This window comes from Zonotrichia albicollis, chromosome 3 (genome assembly GCF_047830755.1).
Source record: "Zonotrichia albicollis isolate bZonAlb1 chromosome 3, bZonAlb1.hap1, whole genome shotgun sequence".
In the NCBI taxonomy this organism is placed as follows: Eukaryota; Metazoa; Chordata; class Aves; order Passeriformes; family Passerellidae; genus Zonotrichia; species Zonotrichia albicollis.
The window spans coordinates 76,838,206-76,865,464 of NC_133821.1; the positions used below are offsets into that span (position 1 = coordinate 76,838,206).

The 27,259-nt window shown below is 38.2% G+C and overlaps 1 protein-coding gene across 3 annotated transcripts; it reads left to right on the plus strand.

The window, feature by feature from the left end:
• Positions 1 to 14,421: 14,421 nt before the first annotated feature.
• Positions 14,422 to 26,744, plus strand: GPRC6A (G protein-coupled receptor class C group 6 member A). Of its 3 annotated transcripts, none has more exons than XM_074538658.1 (6): positions 14,422 to 14,615; positions 16,244 to 16,547; positions 18,369 to 19,193; positions 21,218 to 21,430; positions 22,825 to 22,948; positions 24,336 to 26,744. In XM_074538658.1, exons 1-6 carry the CDS (start codon positions 14,422 to 14,424, stop codon positions 25,454 to 25,456), a joined length of 2,781 nt encoding a protein of 926 aa, XP_074394759.1. In that variant the 3' UTR covers positions 25,457 to 26,744. The 3 variants fall into 3 exon arrangements, with proteins under 3 accessions (XP_074394759.1, XP_074394761.1, XP_074394760.1); XM_074538660.1 differs by having other exon boundaries at positions 18,369 to 18,680; XM_074538659.1 differs by lacking the exon at positions 21,218 to 21,430.
• Positions 26,745 to 27,259: the final 515 nt, after the last annotated feature.

A 27,259-nucleotide genomic window follows, 5' to 3' on the forward strand; every position in this document is an offset into this window, starting at 1 on the left:
ACAAATACCAAGGATGTTACAGCATTGCTTATGCCTAGAAATTTTTAATATTGTTCTGGGTTATGTCTGTTGAGAATCATGGTCCTAACCATATTGCTTATTACTGAATAAAATCTGATTATGAAGTAGAACTGTTAAAACATATATCCATGTATATTTGGCTTTTTAGAATTTTCCTGTTCAAAAATTGTGCACACACAATGACACACACACACACATATATATATAATCCCTAGAAGCATTCAAAGTAAGGCTGGATGGGATAGGGCTCTGAGCAGCCTGATGCACTTAGAGATGCCCCTGCACATTGCAGGAGGATTGACCTACATGAGTTTCAAAGGTCCCTTCCAACCCAAACTAATCCATGGTTCTATAACTTGTACTTGAAGCATGCAGCACCTCTTGCCTAACTTTGTCTCAGTTAGTGTTCTTAGTCTAATCTGTTCACCTCAGTCTCCCTTTAGAGCCACTGGAGAAGAAAAAGTGTCTCTCAGAGCTAATTCATACCAGGCACATTACCCAGTGAACAGATCATCTTCTCATAAATGTTTCCCTTCTAGGTCTCTACTGAGAACCTAGGAAGCCTTGCTTAGTTTTAGGTAAATTTTGTAATGGTGTAATCCCACCAAAATTCAAGTCTGTTGTATAGCCTGGAGTAAATTATCAGATACATGTGCTCTGTAGGACAACAATTATTTGTTTCTATAACTTACATGTAAAATATCTTTTCTATCAGCACTCAGGTATTGCACCATTTCATCTTGCTGCCGTGTTTTCTTTTCCTTGTTGCCAACACAGCACATGAAAACAAAACATTTTTCAACTTTATTCATATCAGCGTGACTTGCCATTAACAACAATCTGCCTGAGGGGTTCTCTGTTTTGAACTGCAAAATGTTTGGAAGATAAATGCAGCAATAGAAATACAATTTGTTATTGATCTGTTCCTGTGTAATCCTGCATGATGTTTACTTAAGTGTTGGAAAGTGTTTCACCTCATATCCTCCCCAGACAAATGAACTACGCAGGAGACCTGATAGGGTGTTGATGCCAGGACTCTTTGGTAGACTCTAACACCTCTTTCTTTCCAAATATGCTGACAGTACCATAAAAGTAAAGTATGGCACATACCAGCATTCCACAAGGATATAATAAATTAATTTTTCATAACTGTCAGTGTCTGTCATTCTCTTTGCTTTGACATAGCTTGAATCTATTTAGCTCTTCCTGAAACTCCATTTCTGGTTTTCTGTGACTCCTTGCAAGAAACAGTTTTAATCAGCACCAATTCAAACAAGATAGATTTCCCATTTATTTTGGTCCTTTCCACATCTCAGTGTTTACTTTTTGAGAGTTATTTTCATCTTGAAAATTAAAAAAAAAAAAATTAAAAATCGATGCATTAAGCTAAGAGCTCCTGCATTTGATGTTGTCACTGGCAACACCTTTTGAAAGCATATATCCAAGAATAGATTTTAATCACAAAAAATTCTTTAGACAAGAATCTATATTAATTAAAGGGTCAAATTTGAAACAAATTTAAACATCCTCCAAAATCTTAGCTTTATTGTTTCCAAGAATTATTGAATCATTCTTTTTGATAAATTAACTGTAATGACGGCTTGAGAACATCACTCAGTGATAAGGTAATTTTTTTTTTTGTCTTTGCAGTTTTTTTCTGAGCCCTTCTCAAGGTTCTTAAACGTCAGCAATAAATGATTTCTCTAAAGAATTTGCTTCTTTCTGGTGTCTTGAGTCACCAGTTTTGTGCATGCAAACAGGTGAAACCTTAGAGAAAGCAAAGGGAAAGAAAGAGGAGGGTCCTCAAAGCACTTTTCCATTCTGTCTCTCTTCTACCACACAGGAAGATACTTGTATCACCCACTGCTGCCACTTTGTGCTGTGGCTTCTCAGGAGCTTGTAGAGGAAGGTGGACAAAGATGTGGAAGTGAAGGGAGGGCACCAGGCAAGGGAAGTGGCATCCTTCAGTGTGGGGCTGGAGATTTCTGCTCTCAGTGGGAAGGGAAGGAGGATCTTTCATTGCCCACCTAGTCCAGCTCAACAGCTATAGCAGGGCTGCACTGGTGCCTTTTGACCTCAGCAAGCTCTGTGAACTGCCAGCCCTGATGCTGGAAAATCACACAAATGTGGTTGAACTTTATGTGTGCAGCCAACAGAGTGAAAAGTTAATATGGAGCTGCAATAAGCACAGACTACCCAGGAGGAGAATCATTCATCTCCATCAGGAACATGTGTGTGCGTATCTACACAAAAATTCCACAAGAAGATAAATGAAGGACCCGAAGGATGCTATTGCCTCCATGCCTGACTATTCCCACCTTCTTTTTGTAGGTTCTCATTCTGCCTTATTAGTCATTTCATAGCTTTCGTTATATCACCCTAAACTTTCTGAGTTTCTGTAATTTTGAAAATCTTTTCCCAGCTTGGTATGGAAATGATGCACAAACCTTGCCCTGCCAATAACTTTACAAGCAGGGCCAGGTCTGTGAAAGCATCAACTTGTCTGACAAGTTAATTCAGTATAGAGCTGACAGTTTCCTTTAAAAGGAACAATTGCTGGCATCCAGTAGATGGTGATGTTTAATAAGGCATTTCCTGGTCTGTCTCCAGCTGATAAAGCCAGACCTGTCTCTCTGTCTCTTTATGTTTGGATATTTTACTCAGTGCCTCTTCCTATGATCTTCAAATGAAAACCCATTCTGTTTTACGTAGAAGTGGGCCCTTCTATTTTTCTTCCCAAAGAACAAACTTCAAAATAAATAAACCATACATTGCACTAACCCCTTTCACAGTTCATGTGTCTCTGTCCTCTACAAACCCAGAGAGACTCTATGCTCTGTAGGTTAGTTGAGGTAAACTGTATAGTTCTGACGTTATGGGGCTACATGTAAGCAAAAAATCTCAATGCTTACCTCTCTCTTCATCTCTCTTCAGATAATGTTAAACAGTTGTCTCAGGTTACTTATCTTGATTTTGAAAAGCCATTTTTGCCAAGTATGTACTCTTTTTTCCTGTGCCAAAATGGGAGAAAATGTTTGTATTCATAGAAGTACATGCTCCTACAAGCTTACAGACTGAACAGCCACTTCACCATTCATGTATTTGCACTGTGCTTTGGTGGGCACATTCAGGAAAAAAAATATTAAGGAGGCCAGCAGAGTTTTTCACTCAGCAGCTATTCAAACATCTTGTGTTCCTCTATGAATGATCCAAGAGTAGAGCTGAGCTTAGAGGATATGTTCACCCTTAAAGAATTGATTTTGAGAGTTTCTGCAGATACTCCAAACAGGTCTATTAGCAGCACTTCTTGTATAACTAGCCTATCTGCAAACAACTTCTAAATAGGTGTTAACAGAAGCAAACCACTAAAGTCAAGGGACCATTCTCTCTATGCAAAGCTGAGTCCTGAATCTTCTACCACCAGCTGGGTGCAGCTCACTAAACTGCTACATTCACAGAGAGCTCACCACTTCTCAAAACAAGTTTTGTGTCCCCCTCTGTGTCTGCCTGTCCTTCCTGTTCCCAGCCACACTCCTTCTGCTAGCATTCAGCACTTGTCGACGCTGCTGTATCAGTTTAATTTACTGAAGTAACAGGAAACAAGGCCAAGACAAAACAATGAAGGGCTTTGTGATATTTCAAATTGTTAAATGAGCCCAGAAGTGTGATCAGAGCCAGAATGTGAGTGGGATGGTACCAGTAGGACTGAGGGAAAGGGAAGGAGGATGGTCAGGATAGAGGATATATAAGAATGGAGGCAAGAAAGATTTCCTCACTTTTGCAGCAATAAAATCTGCTGAACCGCCTGCGAAACCACAGACCTATTAATGGGTGATGTGCAAATTGTGTTTTTTAGATTAATGAAGCTACCTTTGAACAAATAATCTCACATAGTTACTGAGCAACTTAACAACTCTGTCATCTCTTCCTTTTCCCTTTCCTTCTTTCCATGTCTTGCCTTGCTTAGCCTTTCTATTTTTAAGGAATATTATCAATGTTTTTCCAGCTAGGCATTAACAGAAGCATGCTGCACTAGGAATCTACTAAGTGCTCTGTATCTGAATCTAGTGTTCTATTACTCTGAATAATTCTGGTTTTCACTCCAGAATTTTTTTTCTTGAGATCTATTAGCCATACTACACAAAGGCACAGGGACAAACAGTGCCTTCACCTGGAAGTTGCTCAGGCCCTCAATTAATCTAGAAACAAAAGCTGCTCTTTTGCATATTCCCATTTCTAGCATATGCTGTGCTTTGAAATGGAGGAATGAGGCTTTGAATGATGAGGAGGAAAGGCTGTTTCCTGGATGCAGAGGCACTCCTGCACTGCTAGCTCTGACTTACTTCAGGCAAGTGTTTTCTAAGGTCAGGAACCAAGTGTTTGATGTTACTGTCCCCTGTTTTTCACTGATGAAATGGTGTTTCCTAGTAATGAAGAAGTTATTGCCAATTATTTTAAAATTTGGGACAGAAGAAAAAATTATTTTTTCCTTGCATTATATATTTGGACAATATTTTAAAAAGCATTTAATATATACATTATATTTAATGACAATGTGAGAGCAGTTCAATGCCTGATGCAAAAGCAATTGTATCCTTCCCACTGACTTCAATGGGCTCTTGATTAGGTCCTTATTTGCTAAGCAAACACTCGATGAAAGTTCACATTGTCACACGTACACAGTCAGAGAGGTATTGTGCTCTAAGGAAATTCACAACTTCTTGCTGGTAACAGATTCTGGAATCTGGTCTGGAGGAAAATTAATTCAATTATCTGCATAAGAGGAGTTAATGTTGCTTGCTGTCAAAGATCTAACTTCAACCACAAAGTGGTCATACTGTTTTCAGCACTTCTGAGCATAAATCCTGGCCAAGGACAAGATCCTTGGGGTAGCTGGGATAGTGGACAGAAAGCCAGGCATGCCCTGGGGAGGGCACAGTAGGAAACCTTGCATGATGCAGAGGATCTAAATTGATAAGGATTTTTTGATAAAGGGATACTGGATGTTCTCAGTAGCAGCCAGGTTCCTGGTGGTCAGGGTGCCTCCCAAATCCCTGACATTAAATGAGCCACCTTACCTGTTTCCTGCTCTGTTTAGCACACCAAGCTGAAGGAGGCTGAGTATCTCCTCAGCTCCAGCCAGCCTGAGCTAGTCCTTTCCTTCACCCAGAACACCTTCAACACCACCTGCTCCACCTGCTACATGTTTTGAAAACACCAGAAAGGTCTTTGCTGTGTCTCTTATCAACAGATGGACTCTGTGATTAAGGGCAGAGAGCATTTGTGCAGGATTTAGCAGCACATCCCACTGCAATCTGAACTAACTTGAGTTAAGGGCATCCTGAAGTGATGCCTGGGTTACTGTGATGGTAGTAAAGGGTGCTCCAAGAAACAGGTTTATTCCATGCTTTTAGCATGTTGGATTTACCCTTCTCCACTTCTGTTGCCCTTGTTTGAATTATAGGATCATTTTCATAGAATTATAGAATCATTAAGGTTGAAAAAGACCTCCAAGGTTATCAAGTCCAACCTTTGACTGAATACCACCATGGCCATTATACCATATCACATTATTTCAACAGCCAGGGGAATTCCACAAAGAAACATTGTGGATATCATAATACATTCTATTTTGGGGTGAAGAATGGTAACAATGGAAACAGAGGCTAGCCCTTGGTCTTTATCTAGCTACATTTTATTTTTTCATATATTTGCATATAAGCTTGCAGAACTACACATGAATATATGTGCACATTTATCAAAATTTCAATCAAGTACTACTGCTGCACGCCATTAAAAACAAGGCACTTGGAAATGCTCAGTTTAGGAATTGGAAATAACATAAATAAACCAGACTGAATAAGGGTTAGACCTTTGGAGAAAGAGAAAGCTCTCATGGGAATAAATTCCTGATGAGAAATTCTGGTGATTATGGGGTTTTTTTCAAAATATTTGTGTTGGATATATGGGATAGGAGACACAGCAAATTCTGACCCTAAAATTCACTTTTCATTTCTTTTCTTTCATGTTTCCATTAACATTTATTTCCTAAAAATGCAATGCATATGCAGCATTGCCACATATTAAAACTTGTGTCTTCAAAGACCTTGGTAGTTTATAGATCACTTTGTGATCTGTTATTGTGACCTTTGAATTGGAAGGCATATTGGAGCATTTCTGAACATGATAGTCTCACACCTTATCTGGAGAGCTATCATGTTTCAGTCCTGGGGGGTACAGATGAGTGTAGCTTAAACACCTCTGCAGAATTAGGCTGTAAATTACTCTGGTGTAATGCAGAAAATAATTTAGTTTTCTGTTTTCTAATTTCTCATTAATGAGATAGGACTAAATGTGGCACCTGTGCAAAGACCTTTTTTTACTGCCTCACTTCTTGTAATCATGATATTATGAATAATTTTTCATTAACCTACAGATATACCCACAGACTCTAATGAGAACTACCATCATCATCATCATCATCATTATTATCATCATCAGGTTTTGATTGTGCCTTGTTGATAATTTGTGAATGCATTTGTGTGGAAATAATGACATTACCTTTTTTAACCAAGATACTATCTCAGGAACAATAAGAAAATATTTGCAGTCTTTCAGTACATAAAAGTGGCTTACAAGAAAGATGAAGAAAGACTTTTAAGCAAGGCCTGTAGTGACAGGGCAGGCGGCAACGACTTAAAAGTGACAGAGGGTGGATTTACACTGTTAATAAGGAAGACATTTTTACAATGAGGGTGGTGAGGCACTGGAACAGCTAGCCCAGGAAGTTGTGGATGCCCCATATCTGAAAGTGTTCAAGGCCAGGTTGGATGGGGCCAGTCTGGTCTAGTGCAAAGTGCCCCTGCCCATGGCAGGAGACTTGGAACTAGATGATCTTTAATGGTCCTTTTCAGTTCAAACCATTTTATATGTCTTGAGACTCTGCTGCCCTTTTTAATCTGCTTAGACATATGAATGTCAAAGGATTCTGCATCCACATAAGCAAATTTATTCTACAGATTTAGAAGAAGCAGCATCTGCATTTCAATGTATTAAAGATTTTAAAAATTTAGACATTAGATGCCACACAAATATGGTTTTTCTTGTCACTAGGAGTGACATTAAAACAGAGCTCCCCCAGTGGGTGGTGGAAATTTGCATAAAAGAATTGATGTGTGAAAAGAAGGAAACCATTCTAATTTAAAATCAAACCAAACCAAACAAAAAACCAAACCAAAACAACAGATGGAAAAACACTACATGAATTGACCTCAAACTCCTTAAGTTCTTTTTCTTGCTGCCCCTCTGGATCATTTCTAAATGATAGAAACCCCTTTTTCTATTGAAAGAAGGGGAATCCTTAGAACAACTTGTAGTACAAGGTTTTTTACTTATCTTTTCAAACTTTGGAGTGGCCCCATCTAATAGAAAAGACTGGTAAATATTTCTATCTTTTAAACATAGAAATATTTAAGTATCCCTCTAGGAAAATACTAACTTTTTTTTTTTTTTTTTTTTTTTTTTTTTTTTTTTTTTCCAGATGAAACTTCCTTACTTTTCTATGAAATCATGAAATTTCTGTCTGGCAATATGACAATAGCCATTTCATTTATGTAGGCCATGATGGAAGTACCTGAAAACTGCAGAAAATTGAATGCCTGAAAATCTACTGGAGAAAATATCAATAAATCTCTGGCAACAAGTAAAAGAAAAATTCACATAGCTAATGTAACTTTGCTCTGTTATTCGTTGATCCTAGTAATTTTTTTTGTCTTTTGGATAACTTGTTTCTTCTTCCAGTTATGGTAGTTGTTCATGGTAGTTGTTCTATCACCCTCAGCTTTAAAAGCTGTGTGATTGCAAAGAGATTTAATACCAAACTTACGATCAAATTCATTTGTGTGCTGGTAGCCATTTCATATTGTATTTCTAGAAGAATGTGTATAAGCAGAATGCTTGCGAGAATAAGTGCAGATAAATGAGTTTATCCATCCTTGAGTATTTCTTCCAAGATAATTTCTTGTCAGGAAACAGAAATTACAGCAAAATGTTTTTGCTCTTTTCTTGTTAGTCAAAGTCAGCAGTGCAGTATTTTTGTATATGTAAGCTGCCCTTAAACAATAGTCCACAATATTCTGTAGGAAGTGTGTAGAATGTTAAAGTACTCTACAATATTGTAACTGTGAACTTTTTAGAAATAAACATTCCCAATGGTGTTAATGTGTGAAACTTTTTTTCTTTTTTCCTCAGTCTTTCAATCTGATGGTTGAAGTCAGCCTCCAGAGTGATTCATGGATTTACTATTTAGGGTTCTTTTCCTTATCTGAAAGGAATTTTTATGAGCGTCACCTGTTCTGCCTGCACTCTCTTTGCAGGTGTATGTTTACTTTTATAACACAATCAGTTAAATCTTGTAAGGTGAACTGAAATCTTTTAAGATCTCAAAAGATCTTAACCAAAGTAAATTAAAAAGTCCAGAATAAGGTGACAATGACAACCTTGAATCAATAAGCATCAAGCCTGGACTAAGGTATAAAACCTCTCTGCTTTTGGGAATCTTGTTCCTTGCCTGCAGAGCTCCTCACAGCTGGGGAAGGAGCTCTTAACAGCTTCTGTGCAAACAGAAGGAGATTTAGGTTCTCAGAAACAGAGCTCCCCAAGACCTGCTGGCTGAGCTCAGGACTCCCTACAGTAGTTTGTCCTGGGAGCAGCCTCAAATCCCGTTTGCATCTTCTACAATTTGGCATTTATGGGCCCCTATTCCCAGATGCTGTTGGGTGTGGCATTATCACTGAGCTACACAATAGATGATGTTGGAAGGGACATCTGGAAATTCTCCAGCCCAATCCCAAAGCATCTTTCTCTGTGTCAGATAACCAAGTATTCAGGGAAAAGATACATGGTTTCGAAACAGTGACAAGATAAACTTTTATGGAATGGAAAAGGGAAGACCTTCTCTTTTCCTGGTGTGCCATTCTAGGTCCTGTCAGCCAGCCCATTTGGGAGACATGGACTTGATTTTCTTTCCTATCTGAAGAGTTTTAAATCCTTGTTTTCCAAATGTGTTCATGTTAAAGTATACTGAGGGACAGAAGCAAATTAATTCTCTCTTCTTATTATTGCTGATATTTGAATAAATATCTGCTGACATTTGAATAGACTTGAACATTTGGGTGAGTATTTTCATGATACATTTTAGTAATTAAGGCATTCCCTTAAAATTAGGGTCCACCTGACTTTCAGTCCCTGCTTCCAAAACCCATTTTCATTTCTCTTATTCAAGTTACTGTTTAATATTAGCAGTTCTCTTTTATCTCCAAAATGCCTGAAGAAAAACGTGAATATTTTTAAGGAACTTAGGTGGGACAAGAAGTGCCAGAGTTAAAAAATTACTAAATGCTCTTTGCAAAGTGATTTAATGAGAATAAACACAAGGTCACCAAGATGGCTATCTGGATTTATGTGGTTACCTGTCCCTTTGATAGCCTGTATTCAAAACCAACACTCTCAGATCCTCTACAATCAATACCCTTGGAGATGTGTAAAATGTGTAGCCATTTACATTTTAAAACTCCTATAAACCTAATTTTATTTTGAACTTTATTCCTTATTAATAATACTGAGAGTTGCTTGGCACACACTTCATACTTTCTTGCCATTGGCACTTTTGTGTGATGTGATCTCCAGCCCAACTTTCCTACTGACAGGCATTTCCAAAACATGCTAGATATACTAGGCAATACAACCCCAGGCATTTCTGAATTTGCTGAGTCTCTTAGGGACGTTCTTACTGCTCTGGCAAGAAGGGCTTTCTCAAACAAATTTTCAATGACATTCTAGTAAGTATGGGACACTGGAAGAGGAAAGATGTGAGTCCCCTCCTTTTATGTAGCAAAGATGTAACTCTAGGATTGAGAGCAGTCACTGGCAGAAGGACCCTTGGCCTCCAGCCTCTCAGGAGAAAGCCCAAATTCCTAAGTTAGAGGTTTTCTTTCCCTCTGGGTGACCTTTTCACTACAGGTTGGGATCAAATATTTTCATTGTCAACAGATGAATGACATTTTTGCTCTCTTGTTTTTCAATTAAAAGAGGGAGAGATGGAACAAAGAAGAGACATAAAACCTGAAAAATTCTGAAAATGTCATCTCAATAAGTTGGGTCATGCCTACCATGCTGGCTTTTATGAAAAATTGTCCTGCATCCAACCTATGTTGCTGACTGTCTTGGGTGAATGGGATAGGATTAGGTTTGCTGGATTATTTTAAAAGAACAACCAGATCCTTTAAAAGTAAATTCAATTTTGTAATGGCTAAAAATATATTCTGTCAACATCAGAAAATTCAAATCCTCTTGATTTTTTCACAATAAAATTGTGTTTGACTTGAAATTTAGTCCAAGTATATTAAAATATCAGAGAAAAGCTAAGTGAAACAAACATATCTGACCAGAACTAAAAAAAACAAATGTAGGCATTAGTTCAAATGTAGGCCCTTTCACAACTCTGTTTTAATTTCTTGTACCCTTTTCCTAGCATAAACAGCAGAAGGTGCACTGAATGTGTACAACATGGACTAATAACTAAAACACTTTCTGTAAAAGAAATTGTTGTGAGGCTGCCCAGGATGTCCCTGACGGTCCAGGGAGGTGGTGGAAGGCACTTCCATGCCCCAGCATCTCAGTTTTCAACCAGAAGTACTCCAACAAGGTCATTTGCATCAGGGGAAATTCAACTTTCAAGGAACATCAGGAGACACGTTACAACATTGTGATCTGATAAAGAAAAACAGGATTTGTCCTTCCCACCATGCAGCTCAGCTGACATCCTCTAGAGGACAAACTCAATGAACTTGAAAATTGAGTTTGTTTGTTTCTCAGGAATTAATGTGAGATTTTGGCTTCCATCCAAATTCCATTTCACTTCATGCATTTTTTTTATTTTTATCTTTGTTTTTTATAACAGACCACAAATCAGAATAATGAGTATTTATCTTCCCATTTTTAATTTTCATATTTAATATTAATCTATATAGGTCCCAATAAATTAGAGAATTTTTTTAATGCACTCAAAATTAAATCATTAAATGCCTCCTTCTTTTTTTCCTCTCATTATTTGAACTTCCTTAAAAGAAATTTAGTAAATCAAAATCACTGTGTTAAACATTATGGTTCTCTTGATCAAGAAAGCTGGCAATCCTAACCAATATTTAATCTTTTTAATGCAAATGATGGGATTTTATTTGGATGTTTCTGGCTTCTTCAAAAAGGACAATTGCCGCTGGGTCAGTGTAAGTTGTGGCTGAGTGAGGGGGGCTACCCTACTCAAATGAAATTCAAATGTTATTCAAATGAATAACAGTGAGAATATCCAATTTTTTTCTTTCTTCCCTTAGCTATAGTGCACGTCTGGCTGAGGATTTTGCTATCTAATGTATGTTTGGAAACACCACAATTAAAACCAGTTTAAAACAGAAAGTCATGAAAAATGTCTTTCTCCTTTAACAGTACCTGACTGGATGGGGTTCAGATAAAAGAAATTCCTGTTGGAATCTAAGCCATTATCATCTCCATGAGAAACAGCAGCTAGGACAAAGAAGTTCAGGCAAAATGTTGGTCTTTGTTTCATGTAACAGTGTATAGTCCCTCTTTGCTGGACAAAGCAACTGAGAGCTGCAAAACTTCTTTCTGCACAAAAGCAGATAACTCTGGGGTACACAGAGACACTGACAGGACATCTTTGTCTGCCACACGATCCTCTAAGGCCTCTTAGAATTCACCTATGGCTCTCACAGTAGCTTTGGGATTGTTGGGTCCTGTTTTCCATCTTTGCACAGTCCATAAGAGGCAGCTTTTGAGAGATGATGGTACTTCACCAAATTTCCCCAACCCTTATGCTTCAATCTACCTGACAGGAAATACTCCTGTGCTGACAACTGTGAAAGTCTGGTGTTGTGTCCATGATATGTCACTACATTTGAAACAAGGAACACTTTGTACTGTACAAATATTTCGATTGCACCCAAGTGCTAAAGAAAGGATATTTGCAAATGGTTCAAGTCAATTCTGCAATACTAGATTAGGCTGAGGTATATAAGTAAAACTATTACATACCTCTCATTGCTAGTAGTAATTATGAGATATAGATCTTGAAAATAAACAAAACCAATAAACCCTCTTTCTTTTGAAAATAACACTGTGACATAAAATCTGTGAAGTTGACTTGAAAGCACGCCTCTTTTTATGGTGTTTTTATAAATAACATGAAATTATGCATCAATTATATGTGATGTTTATTCTGTCAACTTCCACTTTCCAAAGTGATCAAGTAAGGATTTTCTATTTGTAGGTAAAATCCTCTTCTATAAAAATTAATATGCTTTTAGAGACTGGCCAGAGTAAAGTTCCTTTTTTGCTTCTAATCATAAACCGTAACAAATTTGAAGTTTAAAATTGTCAGTACTGTGTTTCCATTGAGTCCTTATAATAATATTTAGTGGTAAGCCCTTAAAAGCTACATTTTATACTGATATTTCTTATGACTTGCATAAGAAAATGGCTAGCTCCAGTCTTATGCCTTACTTACATCTAAGTACACACAAGTTTTATATACACAATTATATGCAAGGTAAAGGAAATACTAGAGTATGTGGAACCAGGCTTTAGGCTGCATTACATGGCTGGAAAGTAGCAAGCACATGAATATTTGCAGGTGAATGTCTCATAATTCAGGGCCAGCATCTGACTACAGTTAATGCTGTTATAAGTCAAGAGGAAAACCTTTGGAATAGCTGGAATTTTTGTGAGTCAGAGCAGAAGCAGAATGAACTGGTATCAACATCTGCCCATATATAAATGTGGTCATATATATTAAAGAAAAAGCAGACAGCTCTTTACTATCTGCACTGGCCCAGCAGTGAGAATCCTACATGGAAAGAAAGAAGGCAGATGAAAGAAATACACACTGTTTTATTAAAATGAAAAGACCAAATGTTAACTTAACTAGAGATTAACATTTGCACTGGCAAGTATTTTGTCTATTGCATTTGCATTTACAAGAAGTATCTTGGTTGTAAATGGATATTTTACTACAAAGAGACTATTGAGAAAACAAGAAAAATATAGTAATTTGAATAATTTATACAGTATGCTTATCAGAAATAATGCATAACAAATAACCCATTTCTAATTTTCTTTACCAGTAAATAAACCTTGATTGAAATTTTCTGTGTAAACCTAGATTTTATACAATCACAGACAATATATGCTATGACTGAACCCATTCTTTTGGGAGTGTTTTGGCATACTGCCAAAAGAAGCAAAATCTGAAGAAGCCATTAAAAGAAAACAGGAAATAAACCAATGTCAGAAGCAGAGATCAGATCAGACCAGAGATCAGATTTGTGTCCCTCACACAAATTGACTTATTAGCATAAGTCACTTTTCTGTCCTAAGGAGGTTCACTTTGATGTTTGAGATTGGGGTTTATGAAAACTGAGAGTCCAGTTTCTGCTTCTCTTTTCCCTGAGTTTCCTTCTGGCACAGCATCTGATTCCTGCAGATCTGAGGGGAGCAGTGTCGGTGAGAACAGCCACTTCCCATCCCTCCCACAGCACAGGAGCTGCTGTTCGTGCCCTGGTGTCCTCAGTCAGACAGGGAGGAAAGCAAAAACTGGGACTAATGCTATTGATTCCCACTGTTCTGTGTTTATCACATTAACCAGCAGCAGACTTGGCCTGGTTTGTTAATATGGAACCTGATCCAAAACCCACTGAAGTCCTTAAGATATGTACCTCAGAACCATTAAGGAAAAGATTAACTAATCCAAATGATTTTGATACAAGGATTTAAAAACATACACGGGTTTGAGAGAAAAGCAGTCTTTTGGTAGTTTGGGGTTGGGATTTTTGAAGCAGAGTCTGACATAAAGCACACTGTGACAGGGGTGTTTTTTTATATATTTTAACATTTTCAGACCAGGCTCTTAAAACATGGTCACAGCAGTATCACTACTACCATATTATATAATTACTTCTTTGCACACTGCACTCAGCTGGAAGGAATTCAAAACAAGCCCAAATTTATACCAAAATATTTGCCACATGTTTCAGATAAGGTATCAGAAACTTTGAACACAACATGAGAGATTTAATGTCCAGCATTTCCTTTTAAACTCATTTATCTTTCTCCCTCCCTCTGCACTCTCACACCACCGCACCCTCACATTTTATTTGACAGCACTTCTTTAGTACCTTCAATTAAAAAGCCTTGTCCAGTGAGGCAAATACAAGCACCTTATGAGGTATCACCAGCTTTTGAGTGCAGGCTTTGTCCTTTGCTGCTCTTTACAGATGACACAGGAGCCTTTGCTGTTGCTGCAGCTTGATTGACTCAAAGCTGGGACACATGGCATTTGTTATCTTTTTGATCCCCTGCTTCATGGTTGGAACCGACGTCGCTTTCTCCTGCCAGAATGCTGACGATTTTGTGGGTGCCAGTTCTCCTGGGGACATCGTTATTGGAGGCTTGTTCTCAGTTCACAGCGAAATGCTGCGTCCAGAAGAAGATCCCATCAAGCCAGTAATTCAGAATTGTGCTGGGTGAGTAATACTGGAAATTAAACATACAGCAAAGAAGAGACCACTGACACTGGGCATGTAACTCTTATGTTATGGTCAACAAATTCTGGTTCTTTTTTCGCTTAGACTTAAAAATTCCTTGGACATCACATAAATTTCACGTAAATTTACAGATAAATTTCATGTAAATTAACAGAGAATGACAAAATATGGCCAAGTTACAATAAAAAATACTGCAGTTTACTGAGGAAGGGAATGAGCATTTGATCCTATTTCAATCTTCACAGATAATCAAATAGCCTTGGATGTTTGTGTTATCATCTGATTTCCATGTATACATTTCATATTGCTAATTTGCCATAGATCTGAAGGACTCAACTGGGCATCTATTCATTATTTGTTATGAAGTTGAACCTACATGATCTGGACACAGGCAGACTATTCCATTTTCCCCAAGCCCATAGTAAAGTCTGCCTCCCATCTCTTGGGCAGCTCAGTTATAATCTATGATAGTACCTTGATGGTGACACTGTAGTTATTTTTTAAATTACCATCATTATTACACTTGGAAGTATAATTGTGGCTTTATGTTATATGATAGCCTACATATAAACACCTTGCCATGCATGCATTCTTTGCACCAGAATATTTATTCTGTTGGCTCCAAGTCCTACTGTGCTTGAAACGTCCATTTTTCTGGAATACATGAAAAGGAAACCTGGTGAAGAATTTTATTTTAATTACAAAATAAATATTTCCTAAGACCAGGAATTCCAAACATGTATTTTTAAAAATTGAAATATAGGTGCAAATCCACAAATTTTATTTCAATTTTACAACTTAATCCCACATCTGAATCTAATAATTAGCTAGGTATGCAGGTATCCATCTGGATTTATGTCAAAATGTTGAGTAAGTTGATAATTCTGTCTGTCTTCCATTATTTTTCTATGGAGACATAAATTATCTCCAGTCCATCTGAAATTTAATTTAGATCACAAGATTTGTAATCTTTAGAGAAGTTTGCCTGAGATGAGAGTTTGTTGTATTGTAGACATTTTGTGCTATCTCAGTTTTGATTAATCACCTGTTATAGCATCCACTGGAGATGAGGGGAAATATCTGGGCTAACTTCATCAGGTCTGAAGAATATTTCAGAAACATCAATGCAACCTCTAAAGACCTTGACCTCTGAAATATTTTCTTCTATTCTGAAACATTTAGTACTTCCTTTTCTTTGCTTCATGCCTTTGGTGAAAATAAATACATTTTTAAAAAACTTAGTGGGCAGGTGTAGTAAACTAGAATATCTTCACTGACTTTGACAGATGCTTCCTGAAGATATCACTTGCAAATTTTCATGTATCATGAAAATTAAACTTTTAGTACATTTTTCTTTTTCAGAAAAACACTTTTATTCAAGTATATTTTCGGCTCTGTGTTTATTTTACTTAGTCTCCTGTTAAATGAGAAAAAAATGGCTTTTAATCTTTTGTACGATAAACCCAAGAAAAGCACACAAAACTTACTACCCATCAGTTCTTTTCAGCAGTTGTAAAATTCTAAGGGATATGCTCAAAACAGACTTTGCTTCACCCTTGCTTCCAGCAAAGTTTTTCTAAAAAACACCACCTATATTTCTGTGACAGCTTTGAAATTCAAGTTTTTCTTCAGACACTTGCAATGATACATGCTATTGAAACCATCAACAACTCAACGCTGTTGTCTGGAGTTACCCTGGGCTACGAAATCTACGACACGTGTGCAGAAGTTACAAAAGCCATGGCGTCTGCCCTGAGATTTCTGTCTAAATTCAACTCTTCTGAGGATGCCGTGGAGTTCAAGTGCAACTACTCAGACTACATCCCGAGAGTCAAGGCAGTCATTGGAGCCAGCTACTCAGAGGTGTCCATGGCAGTGTCAAGGCTGTTGGCTTTGCAATTAATCCCACAGGTAGGCTTGAGGCAACTATTTTATTTTGGACAGAGGATCAGATTTACCATGCTAAGAATTAAGGCTCTAATCACAGGACTTGCAAAAGCCACATATTTACCACAGGGCAGGATTTGGTTTATCCTAAGGACATCAGGACAGGTGGGCTTCAGCTCCAAGTGGAGGCCTTGATTCACTTACACAAACAAAGACAGTAAGGGATATTTTATATACCCAAGGCACATTTATCCAAGTGTTTTTCCAGGCTCATGCTGGGCTCTTGTCAGTCCTGGTTACTCCAATGCACCTTGGATGACACTCAAGGACTTTGTTCAGGCAGCAAAGTTACAGCTGACATGAACACTTTGCCTGGTGGTGAATATGACAATACTCAACCTCAAGCTAAAAAAAAAAAAAAAATAGAGACCAGATCAGATGTGATCTGTCCAGAAATTCAGGAATTCTCTCCAGCCCAAGAGAAATTAAAAGTTGGAATCAGTAAAAATTATGGACAGGGAAGTGAGGAAGATTGCTCTAAAACAAAGATTTTCTCCTAGTACTCTTCAAACAATTGTAGAAATGAAAGAGTACAGCAGTTTAGATCCACACTAGTCCTTCCCAAAACATTCTTTTCTATTTCTGACCTCTCTAGGACTAGTACAGTCCCACATTTGTGCTTAGGCTGTGCTAACCTTCCTGCTGTCACCTTTGTGAAAGAATTGGGGTCAAGGCCAGGACTAAGAAGGAAGAAACAGATCCACTTCCATACCATCCTGTCTTGCACTTTGGTTTTGGCAATAGATATAAATTAACCAAATAAGTGGAAAAGACATAAAATCTGAACTAAAGATAACTTCTAACTGAATCTTCTCCTCTGCAATGGTAGGAAGTAATTCTGACCTCCAACGCCACCACAGGAACTGTAGTAAGTATGAAAACCAAAGTGCCACACTTGAACATAATCAAAAGGCAAGTGACTAAAAAAATCTGCAGTAGGGCATAGATGGAAAATGGGAATCAACAGATTTTTCTTATCAATAGCATCTGCAGTGTTCTGACTCAGTAAGATTTTGGTATCCCCTCTAGACTGGTGACTCTTGTTTTGGAAACCTTAAATTCACTTTTTAAGAACTGTCAAGAAATATAGGGCAAAATAAAGTTCCAACAAAAAAATAAGAAAGGATTAAAACTGGAGAGATTTAAATAGCAATGTTCTTTTTATGCTTTTCCAGCTACATTTGCAAGATAAAGATAATAAATCTTTTGTATGAAAAAAGTATAACATTTTGTATTATTGGATACTGTTTGTTTGTCTGTGAGGTTCTTCCAACCAATTTAATGATCCTTTTGAAATATAATAATTAAATATATATTGGGGAGAAAATATATGTGTGTGTGAGCGTGTGCGTGTGTTTGAACCATACTAAAGCACACAGTGATAGGAAAATACTACAAAATATAAGAGTACTAGCAATTTCAATAGAGACTCAAAAATAGCTAATATTTTAAATATTGTTTTGAAGAGCATATTGATGGTATCTGTTTTACAGAGTAAAACAAAATCTTTATATCATCATTACTGTCATATCTATTTTGAAAGATTTGGCTCTCAGTCTTCACTGAATTATGTGGAAGGGAAAAAGTTTAACTGGTGCTGGGCACAAGTCTGCATCCTAAGAGCAGGGAGAGAGAACCTGCCCCCTTTAGCTGCAGCTTGTGGATGCTCATTCACAGGAGGAGGGAGTCTGGGTCAGGTGGGAAGAAAGAGCAACCATGGCAGCTTTGGAACTCTTGGCATCCTTTGGAGAACACATCTGTAACTGAATTGTTCATTCTTCCTAGGTCAGTCCTGCATCATCAGCTGAAATCCTCAGTGACAAAATCAGGTTTCCTTCTTTCTTCAGGACTATCCCCAGTGATTTTCACCAGACAAGAGCAATGACTCGCTTGATCTGTGAATCTGGGTGGAACTGGATTGGAGTAATAGCCACTGATGATGACAATGGGCGGTTCGCTCTGGAGAGCTTCGGCGTCCAGGCCATGGCAAACAACGTTTGCATAGCTTTTAAAGAGATGCTGCCAGCCTATCTCTCTGACAGCACCTTTCACACCAAAGTTGATCAAGCAATTGAGAATATTGTCAAAGAAAAAAGAGTAAATGTTATTGTTGTCTTTATGAGACAGTTTCATGTGCTCAAACTATTCAAGAAGGCAATTGAGAGGAACGTTAATAAAATCTGGATTGCAAGTGATAACTGGTCAGCTGCAGTCAAGATCAGTACAATGCCCAATATCAGACAGCTGGGAACAGTTGTGGGATTTGGATTTAAAAATGGAGACATCTCCTCATTCCAAGAGTTTTTGAGAAACCTTCATGAAAAGCCAACTGAAAACAACAAGTTTTTACGTGAATATATTATGCTTTTGTCAGTCTGTGCACACCTGGAATATCATGACTTTCAAAGGTGCATTGCAAACCAGTCCCAGGATAATCTATTGGAAAATGATGGGAGTAAGCCTCAGATCTGGAGAGATGATTTTTTGAATGCTAATGTTGAACCAGGATTTATCCATAGTACTATGCTTGCAGTCTATGCTATAGCTCATGCCATTAAAGGGCTGTGCAAGGACAGAGACTGCACTCTGTCTGCCTTCACTCCCTGGGAGGTATGATGCTCATTCTTACAGGTCTCATTCTGCCTAACTTTCATCGCATTTTTGCCACCCTATTCCTGGAGATAAAAGCTTGGTCCTTTTACCAAAATACTCCTTATCAGCTACTTGACTATAGTGGTCGGTCCCATTGCTGCAAACCACTGCGATGCACATCGTGAGTGCTCTTGAGTGATGGGGATACTGCAGGACAGGAGCATTCACCAAAGAGTTACAATTTTCCTCTCTCCTTTCTCTCACCACTGTATCTGTTTTGTCTTAATTCAAGTATTGTCCTCCATAATGAGCCTCTACCTGAAACTGAAAAGGCTATACATTGTACCTGTGTCTGATCTTGACTTTTATATATAAAGACATAATCTTTAAGATGAGTGAGGCACTTGTTATCACACTACTGGGTGGGAAAAGAGGAGGAAAAATCAGACAAGTAAACCTGACCTGACCTTTTACCCAAGAACCTGCTCAGGACAATTCACTTTTACACACTTTTACTCAGAAGATTAAACAAATATTCACTTAAAAGTCAAACAACCCCTGAAAGCACTCTGATTTGCTCTGACCTCTTATCCTAGGTCAGGGCAGGTCAAACCAAGATATGGGATTTGAAATAAAAAACAACTAATCAATAACCCTGTAACAATCAGACTAATTACATGAATTAGTAAACACTAATGGGACAAATTCAGGTCTGTTTAGCAGGAATGCAGCTTTATGGAGCTACATTTACACCATAATGCCAAAAACCAGTTACACCAAGAGGTTGCTAAATATTAACCCCTTCTGTCTGAAGCTCAACACGCATTCAAAAAGCTCTCGTGTTCTCATATTGTTAGACAAATTGAAAAAGTGGAGAACAAAAAAATTAAATTAGTAATCTGAGTATATACAATGAAAAAACCCTATTCATTACACACAACTACGCAGCATCCAAATCAAATGCACCAATCAAATTGGTTAGAAACACACCAATTCTTCATAAACTGTATAAATGCCCAAAAAAATTACATTATACATGACAAGTTGGCATACTATATACACTAGATGTGTATGTGTTACTAGATATGTTACATACATTTGACAAAGCCTATTGAGGTAGTATACACGTCAGCATGTTTATTAAATGCTATGAATATCACAAATGCACCCATGTAACAGCATGATTTTCAAATGCAGTTGAACTCAGCCTTTCACCAAACATTGAATTTTTTTCTTGTCAGTTAACTATTGATGCCAAAAAAATCATTAGGCCTGCAAAATAATAAAGCTTTTTCTTCAATTAAGAGCCATGGCAGCTAAATGGGAGTACTTCAATGATCTCCCCATGCACTGGGAGTGGGGATATATAATGTGCCTTAACCTGTCCTTTTCTAGATCCACACAGACCTGTTTCATCTGTCTGCCTGTGATGAGGGAGGCAGAAGTTTTCCCCTCTTGAACAGAATGGATTGCTATATGGAGCTGGACAGTTGCCTTGACAAAGCATATATATTGTTCATTGATTTTTAACAGTTCTGAGTCTCACCTTGCCATACAAAATTTCAGGCTGAGTTGCAGCTGGGAACAGTACTAGTTACTCCCAGACATGCTGGGAGAATTTACTCTGGAAGCAAATGTTGCCCAGATTGATTCTGCTGACAGTAAAGTGACAGGAGTACTGCTCACTACTGGTCTTTACAAGAAGGAGCGGGCCAAAAGATTCTTAGAGGGCCAAAAGGTTCTTAGTTTATGCCATCAAAAATATTTGCTCTGAATATCACACCAATTTATCAAGGCTGGAAAATATACTAGAATTATGATTTTATGAAATTATGATTTGTTTTAGTGATAGATTTTTACAGCCAGAATGATTGTCTATATAATGTAATTCTGTAAACAAAATGAATTCGAATTTTAATATTTTTCTTTGTCCTAAAAGCATTTCTTTTTAACTTTATACTATCATACATATGTTAAACTACTCAGGTTGTCACACTGACATGATACTGGTGTATGTTATCATTCCTTAAACTTATGTGCAGCTCCTTGAAGAACTTAAAAGAGTTGTAGTCATTGATGGTGATAAGGAAGTCAAATTTGACTCCCACGGCGATATGAGCACCAGTTATGATGTCCTTCTTTGGAAAGAAATTGATGGCCACATGGAAATCACCACTATGGCAGAATACGATGCTGAGAAAGGTGACTTTATCTTTGAGGATGAAGAGAAAAAAAAAGACTTTCTGGCTTTAAAGGTAACTTTTAATTTGTTGACATAATGTGTGAAATTTATTTTAAGACAGTTTTTTTCTCCCTGCAGCACTTGCTACTGGAACATGTGCCAGCTAGAAATCTCTTGGGTGATTTCATGTTTTCCTCCTAGAGCAAAGAAACCTTTCTGAGTTTATTCAACCCCTTTCATGCACTCGGAGATGCATGTTAGCCTATGAGCAGGCCCAGTGATACAAAAATCTCTTTATTTCTCCAGAATACCCCTAGAATGTTATGTGTATGCTAAGGATGCTATTACAGAATCTTACAAAGGGATTTTAAAATAAAAAATTATGGCGTATAAAAAAGCCCTCACTTATGTACCACATGTTTTTTTAACATGAAGATTCAGATGTGTTGATTTCATTGTTAAAAAAGAAAAAAGTTTTGTTGTTTATTTGCCCCTGTTAGAGCTGGGGCCAGCAGCATGAGTAGGTGGTGCCACCGGGAGCCCCAGCACCAGTGTGGACAGGACTAGTGGGTGGCCCTGGCCAGCTCCAGCTGGACAATCTGTCCTCTGTGCATGGGTGGACGTCTGAGTGCACGGCACAGCTCTGTGCTGCAAGGCATTCCCCACTAATGGGGCAGGGAGAGGCTGCTTGCTAGGTGGGCTGAATTCTGGTCCCCACATGTGAACTTAGCTGAGTAGAGAAGGAAACCTCAAACCTTGTCCCTCTTTGTGGTGCAAGGAATGTCTCCACCTCCTTGTAAACACCATCTCGGAAGGAGATGAGATTGCAGTGAGCCTCAGGACAGGTGATTTGACAAAAAAAAATGTCTTTGGAAGGAGGACATGAAGGGAGACCTCAAGAGAAGGCCCTGATCACACACCCAGAGTGGAGCTTCATGACTCAGGGACAAGCTGGCGAGGGTCAGGAGTGTCAGAGCTGCAGCACAGAGCACCCTCCAAAGCATCTCCTTCCAGCCAAGGTGTCTCACCTGGGCTCTGAGCAGCTGAGCAGAGATTCAGGATCTCATTTTTGAAGCAGTTAGTTCAAATTCCCCTTCAGATGCTTCTGTGCATTCTTTGAAGATGATCCTCTGTAGTCTAAATGCAAGTTCAAAGCTGAAAGAAAGACTTTGATCTTGATTTTAAAGGTGTACACAAATCTAGAAATTAGCATTCAGGGCCCAAAAATAAAATTATCGGGTAAATAACACCCCATTCAATTACTCATTTACTGTGTGGAGAAAATACAACAAACATGGACCCTACAATGTCTGTTTTTCAACATAATTTTCAGATTTTCAGATTTCCTTAAAATATGTATGATTTTAAAAAATTGCAAAAATCCTGGAGGTTTCTATTAATGTTCCCTGCTAATTAGCTGTACCTAAGATGATGATCTCTTTTTTTTTTTCCCTCTGCACACTGCAGAAGGTTCAGTCAACATGCTCCCAGCCCTGCAGTCCAGGCCAGGTGAAAAAGGTTACAGAAAGTCCACACACATGCTGCTATGAGTGTATTTACTGCCCAGAAAACCATTACAGCAACCAAACAGGTAAAAAATTAGTATCCAAATAAAGGTTTATTTCAATATCAATGTAATTGTTTTGCTTGGATATAATGTGCCTTGAGAACCATGGGTTAAATTTTTGAATGGGATTTAAATATTTATTTATGATCACTTTCCTGTAAAACTTGGTATAAATGCTTTTGTAAAGGCCAAGTTTAAAGTAATTAGATTGTCCAGCTGACTAGCATTATCCTTTGCTAGGATGGAAATTCTGGCTGATTCATCAGTGAGATTTACTCTCATTAAATGGAGTCTTTCCTCCCTGTCTTTCCTTAGTACATTCAGTCCAGTCAGGAGCAATTTCTTGACTTTGAGGGTGGTGAGGCACTGGTTGCCCAGAGAAGTTGTGGTGGTTGCCCCATTCTTGGAAGTGTTGAAGGCCAGGTTGGACAGAGCTCTGAGCAACCTGGTGTGGTGGAAGGTGTCCCTGCCTCTGGTGCAGGAATTGGAACTAGACGGTCTTTGAAAGTCCCTTCCAACCCAAAGGATTGGAAGCCTATGAATCTATGAAGGTCAAGGGTTATGTAATTTACCTAGCACCACATTTTGTGTCTTACCACAGAGTACTGTGTTATTTGATATAACAGTATAATTTTGTATAATATATTTTTGTATCAAACCTAATGTATACTCTACCACTGGTTTAAGCAAAATCTTTTAAAGGTGAAAATATACTGTACAGTACATTTTTGTATCAAATCTAATGTATATTTTACTGCTGGTTTAAGCAAAATCTTTTAAAGGTGAAAATTAAATATGGGGAAGAAAGATGGAATTAAGAAAATTAAGGTAGCATGTACTTTTTATCTTATTTCATCCTGAGAGCAGAAGAAAAGTAAAATTTATCTGCTTATTCAATTAATTGTGAAATTTCTCCATATCAGAAAATAGGAATTGCAAAGCAAAAGTACCTTTCAAATCCTTATCTAAAGCAATGTTTGTTTTTGCTGTTGTGTTTTAAAAGCTATCTGTAAAGAGAATATTACGGTGTTTTGTTGTTAAAATAGACGAATGAAAGAAAAGCAATTCAAATTTTTGCAAGAGAACTGATTCCTCTCGAGTTGTTCAGGTTTGAATTAAAGCTCCACTGGTCACATTTCACTGGTCGTTTTCCCTGCTCGCCCCTGGCTGCAGGCAAGGCTTGCCCCCAGCTGGCAGGGAGCTCCGGGCATTTGTCCTCAGCTCTTTGTGCCACCGCAGCCCTGCAGCTCCTCCCCCTGGGCAGCGACAGCCGCACTCGGAGCCAGTCAGACCCATCCTTTCCCTTCAGCATCCTTTCCCACATTGCTCCTGCGTCTCAAATCCCTACAATCCACTTTGCAGTCTATTAACTTCAGGGTTCTAAGATATCTTCCCTTTTTTCTGCTTCCAGATATGGATTACTGCTACCGATGTAACAACAAAACCTACTGGGCTCCCGTCAACAGCAGCACGTGCTACAGGAAGACAATCTATTTCCTTGCCTGGACTGACTGGTTTGCTATCTTCCTCCTCCTCCTCTCTGCTTTTGGGGTTGTGTTGGTTTTGTCCATTTGTGTAATATTTACCAAAAACTTGGACACACCAGTAGTAAAGGCATCTGGTGGTCTGACTGTCTGCTATATTATTCTCTTCAGCCACTTCTTAATTTTTTTAAGCACTGTCTTCTTCATAGATATACCCACAGAATTCAAATGTAAAACTAGGCAAGCAGTCTTTGGTATAAGTTTTACACTCTGCATTTCATGTATTTTAATAAAGTCACTAAAAATTTTACTAGCTTTTAGCTTTGATCCCAAGCTTCAAAATTTCCTGAAATGCATGTATAAACCTATTCCCACTGTGGCCACTTGCACTGGAATTCAAGTTATTATTTGCACCTTCTGGCTTATATTTAGAACACCTTTTGTAAATCAAAATTTCTCAATCCCGAGAGCAATAATTCTGGAATGCAATGAGGGATCTATTGTAGCTTTTGGGATTATGTTGGGCTACATCGCTGCCCTAGCATTTATTTGCTTCATATTTGCCTTTAAAGGTAGGAAATTGCCAGAGAATTACAATGAAGCTAAATTCATCACTTTTGGCATGCTAATTTACTTTATAGCATGGATTGTATTTATCCCTGTCTACGCAACCACATTTGGCAAATACTTGCCAGCAGTGGAAATCATCGTTGTTTTAATATCTAATTATGGAATCCTCTGCTGCACTTTTCTACCAAAATGCTATATCATCATTTACAAGCAAGAAACAAACACAAAATCTGCCTTTCTCAAAATGGTTTACACGTACTCCTCTAAGAGTGCAGGCAGTGTTGCTGTTAGTCAGGCTTCTCTAGATTCAAAATCTTCCAGCTTCCGAGCCACTGTCACAGACTTGTGCAAAACTGAGAATGACTCTGTGAATGGAAATTGCCATTTCCAAGTGCCTGGGCAGTCACTAATAAAAGGAAAAGTTCTTCCTCAAAATGCTGCAAGGACTATGGTTAGGAAGAGAGTCTCCAGCATATGACTGGCCAATGTTAAAATACCAGAAGTTAAAAAGTCATTTTAGGGAGCCATTTGTCTTTCAGATCTCTTTCCTTTTGCTGTCTGCAAGGAGGGCAGGCCATGTTAAACACCTTTTCCTGTACTTAGGCAGTTATCCATTACCAGATTTGAAAGGCTTTCCTGACTCACAGAGTCCATCCCTTGCTCCTGCAAACTCGCTGATGTGCAGTCCCCTTCAGCAGCTCCCGTCCTTCCCCATCCAGTCTGCATAGACCTGTGGGAACCTATTCTGCAACCTCCCTTCCTCAAGTGAGGCAGAAGCATCACAAAATTATTATTTCTCACAGTCATGTAAGTGGGACCACATGAGTTTCCCCACTTCTTTCTCCTCTTTGATGCTTAGTTGTTTAAGGAGATCTTCTTCTCATCTTGCCCCCATTTTACAGATCAAAGAGAACCTTGTCCCCAGCCTTTGTTTGCCAAGATAAACAAGTCCAGTCCTTTAGTCTCCACTTTTAAGATAGGCTTTCCATTCTTCTGAATTTCCAAAAGTAACTCTTTTCATCTGGTATAAATGAATCTTTTTTTTCCTCCCCAAAATTGCACGACTTATTCCAGATGAGTATTGTGGTAACATTTAAGTTTTCTTGTGTTTACCTTCATGGTAGTGAACTAGAGACAGAGCTATAAAGAAATTAGAGACTTCTGCTGGAGCTCTGTAGTTATCCATATGTTCATCTGCCTTTTTTCCCCATACTCAGGAGGGACACATTGATTCACCTCATGCACCTCCTCTGATGCACGAGGAGAATGAGCCCCAGGTGTCCTTTTATTTGAGAGTGTAAAGTCAATGTGTGATGTCAAAACTTAAAACCACCAATTGATTCCTCTCATTAGCATAAATAATGTAATGACCAGTATCAGCATGAGGGCATCCTGGAAAATTTATGGGAGTTGACATATATTTTAATAAATGGGATTTTCAATAAGAACATGACAATGCACCATTAGGATACACAGCAATACCACAAGGATGACCTGGCATGATCTGAGAATGAGACTCTGCTCTGTAGCTCCTTGAGGACAGTTGTGCTGTGCCTTCTGTATGAGAGGGAAAGGGCACATTCAGAGGAGGAAGAATTTTTCTGTCAGGATAATGGTACCACAGAGCTTTTTCAGACAGAGCTTAAACAGCAGAACTACATTGTCGATATAGGAACAGGAAAATACTTTTCCATATTCATAAAGCCCAGAACCTAGAAACTTTGCTACTTAAGTTCTGTGCCATGTTGCTATAAAATAAAACTAAATTCTTTTTATTGTGTATCTATTAAGGTATTTTAAAGTAATTTGAAAGGCAAGAGTGCAATTCACATACGGACTTGTGTAAATACGTATGTTCTGTTGCTAATTGTAGAAATGAAGGTTTATGTGTATATATTTGTATGCTGAATGCTATTTATACTTTAGTTGTTGCAAATACTTTTCTGCATATGAGGTTATGTATGATAAGGTTAAAATGCCTGCAGTGTGAAGTCTTCCCCTAAAAGAGAGAAGCAAAGCTTACAGTGCACAACTGTCAGCAAATAGCTGGTTAGAAAAGTTAATTTGGCTGGAATGTTGTACCTGTATTTACTGTTTTCAAAAGTGTTGAGTGTAGCATGCCTTGAAGCTGTATGAAAGGGAATGATTAAAGCCATATTGATGTTCAAAATTGAGTTTGCTTACTTAATTTCCTTTCCTCACCCCATGAGCTTCTGTTTGGCCTTGAACAACAGCAAAACACGCACCTGTAAGGTTGTTTCCACTGTTGACCTCAGCCTGC

Coding starts and splice junctions, on each gene's coding strand:
- GPRC6A (XM_074538658.1), top strand. CDS start 14,422: ATGGCATTTGTTATCTTTTTGATCCCCTGCTTCATGGTTGGAACCGAC. Junction 14,616..16,243: donor GTAATTCAGAATTGTGCTGG/GTGAGTAATACT, acceptor TTTCTGTGACAG/CTTTGAAATTCAAGTTTTTC. Junction 22,949..24,335: donor CCATTACAGCAACCAAACAG/GTAAAAAATTAG, acceptor TTCTGCTTCCAG/ATATGGATTACTGCTACCGA.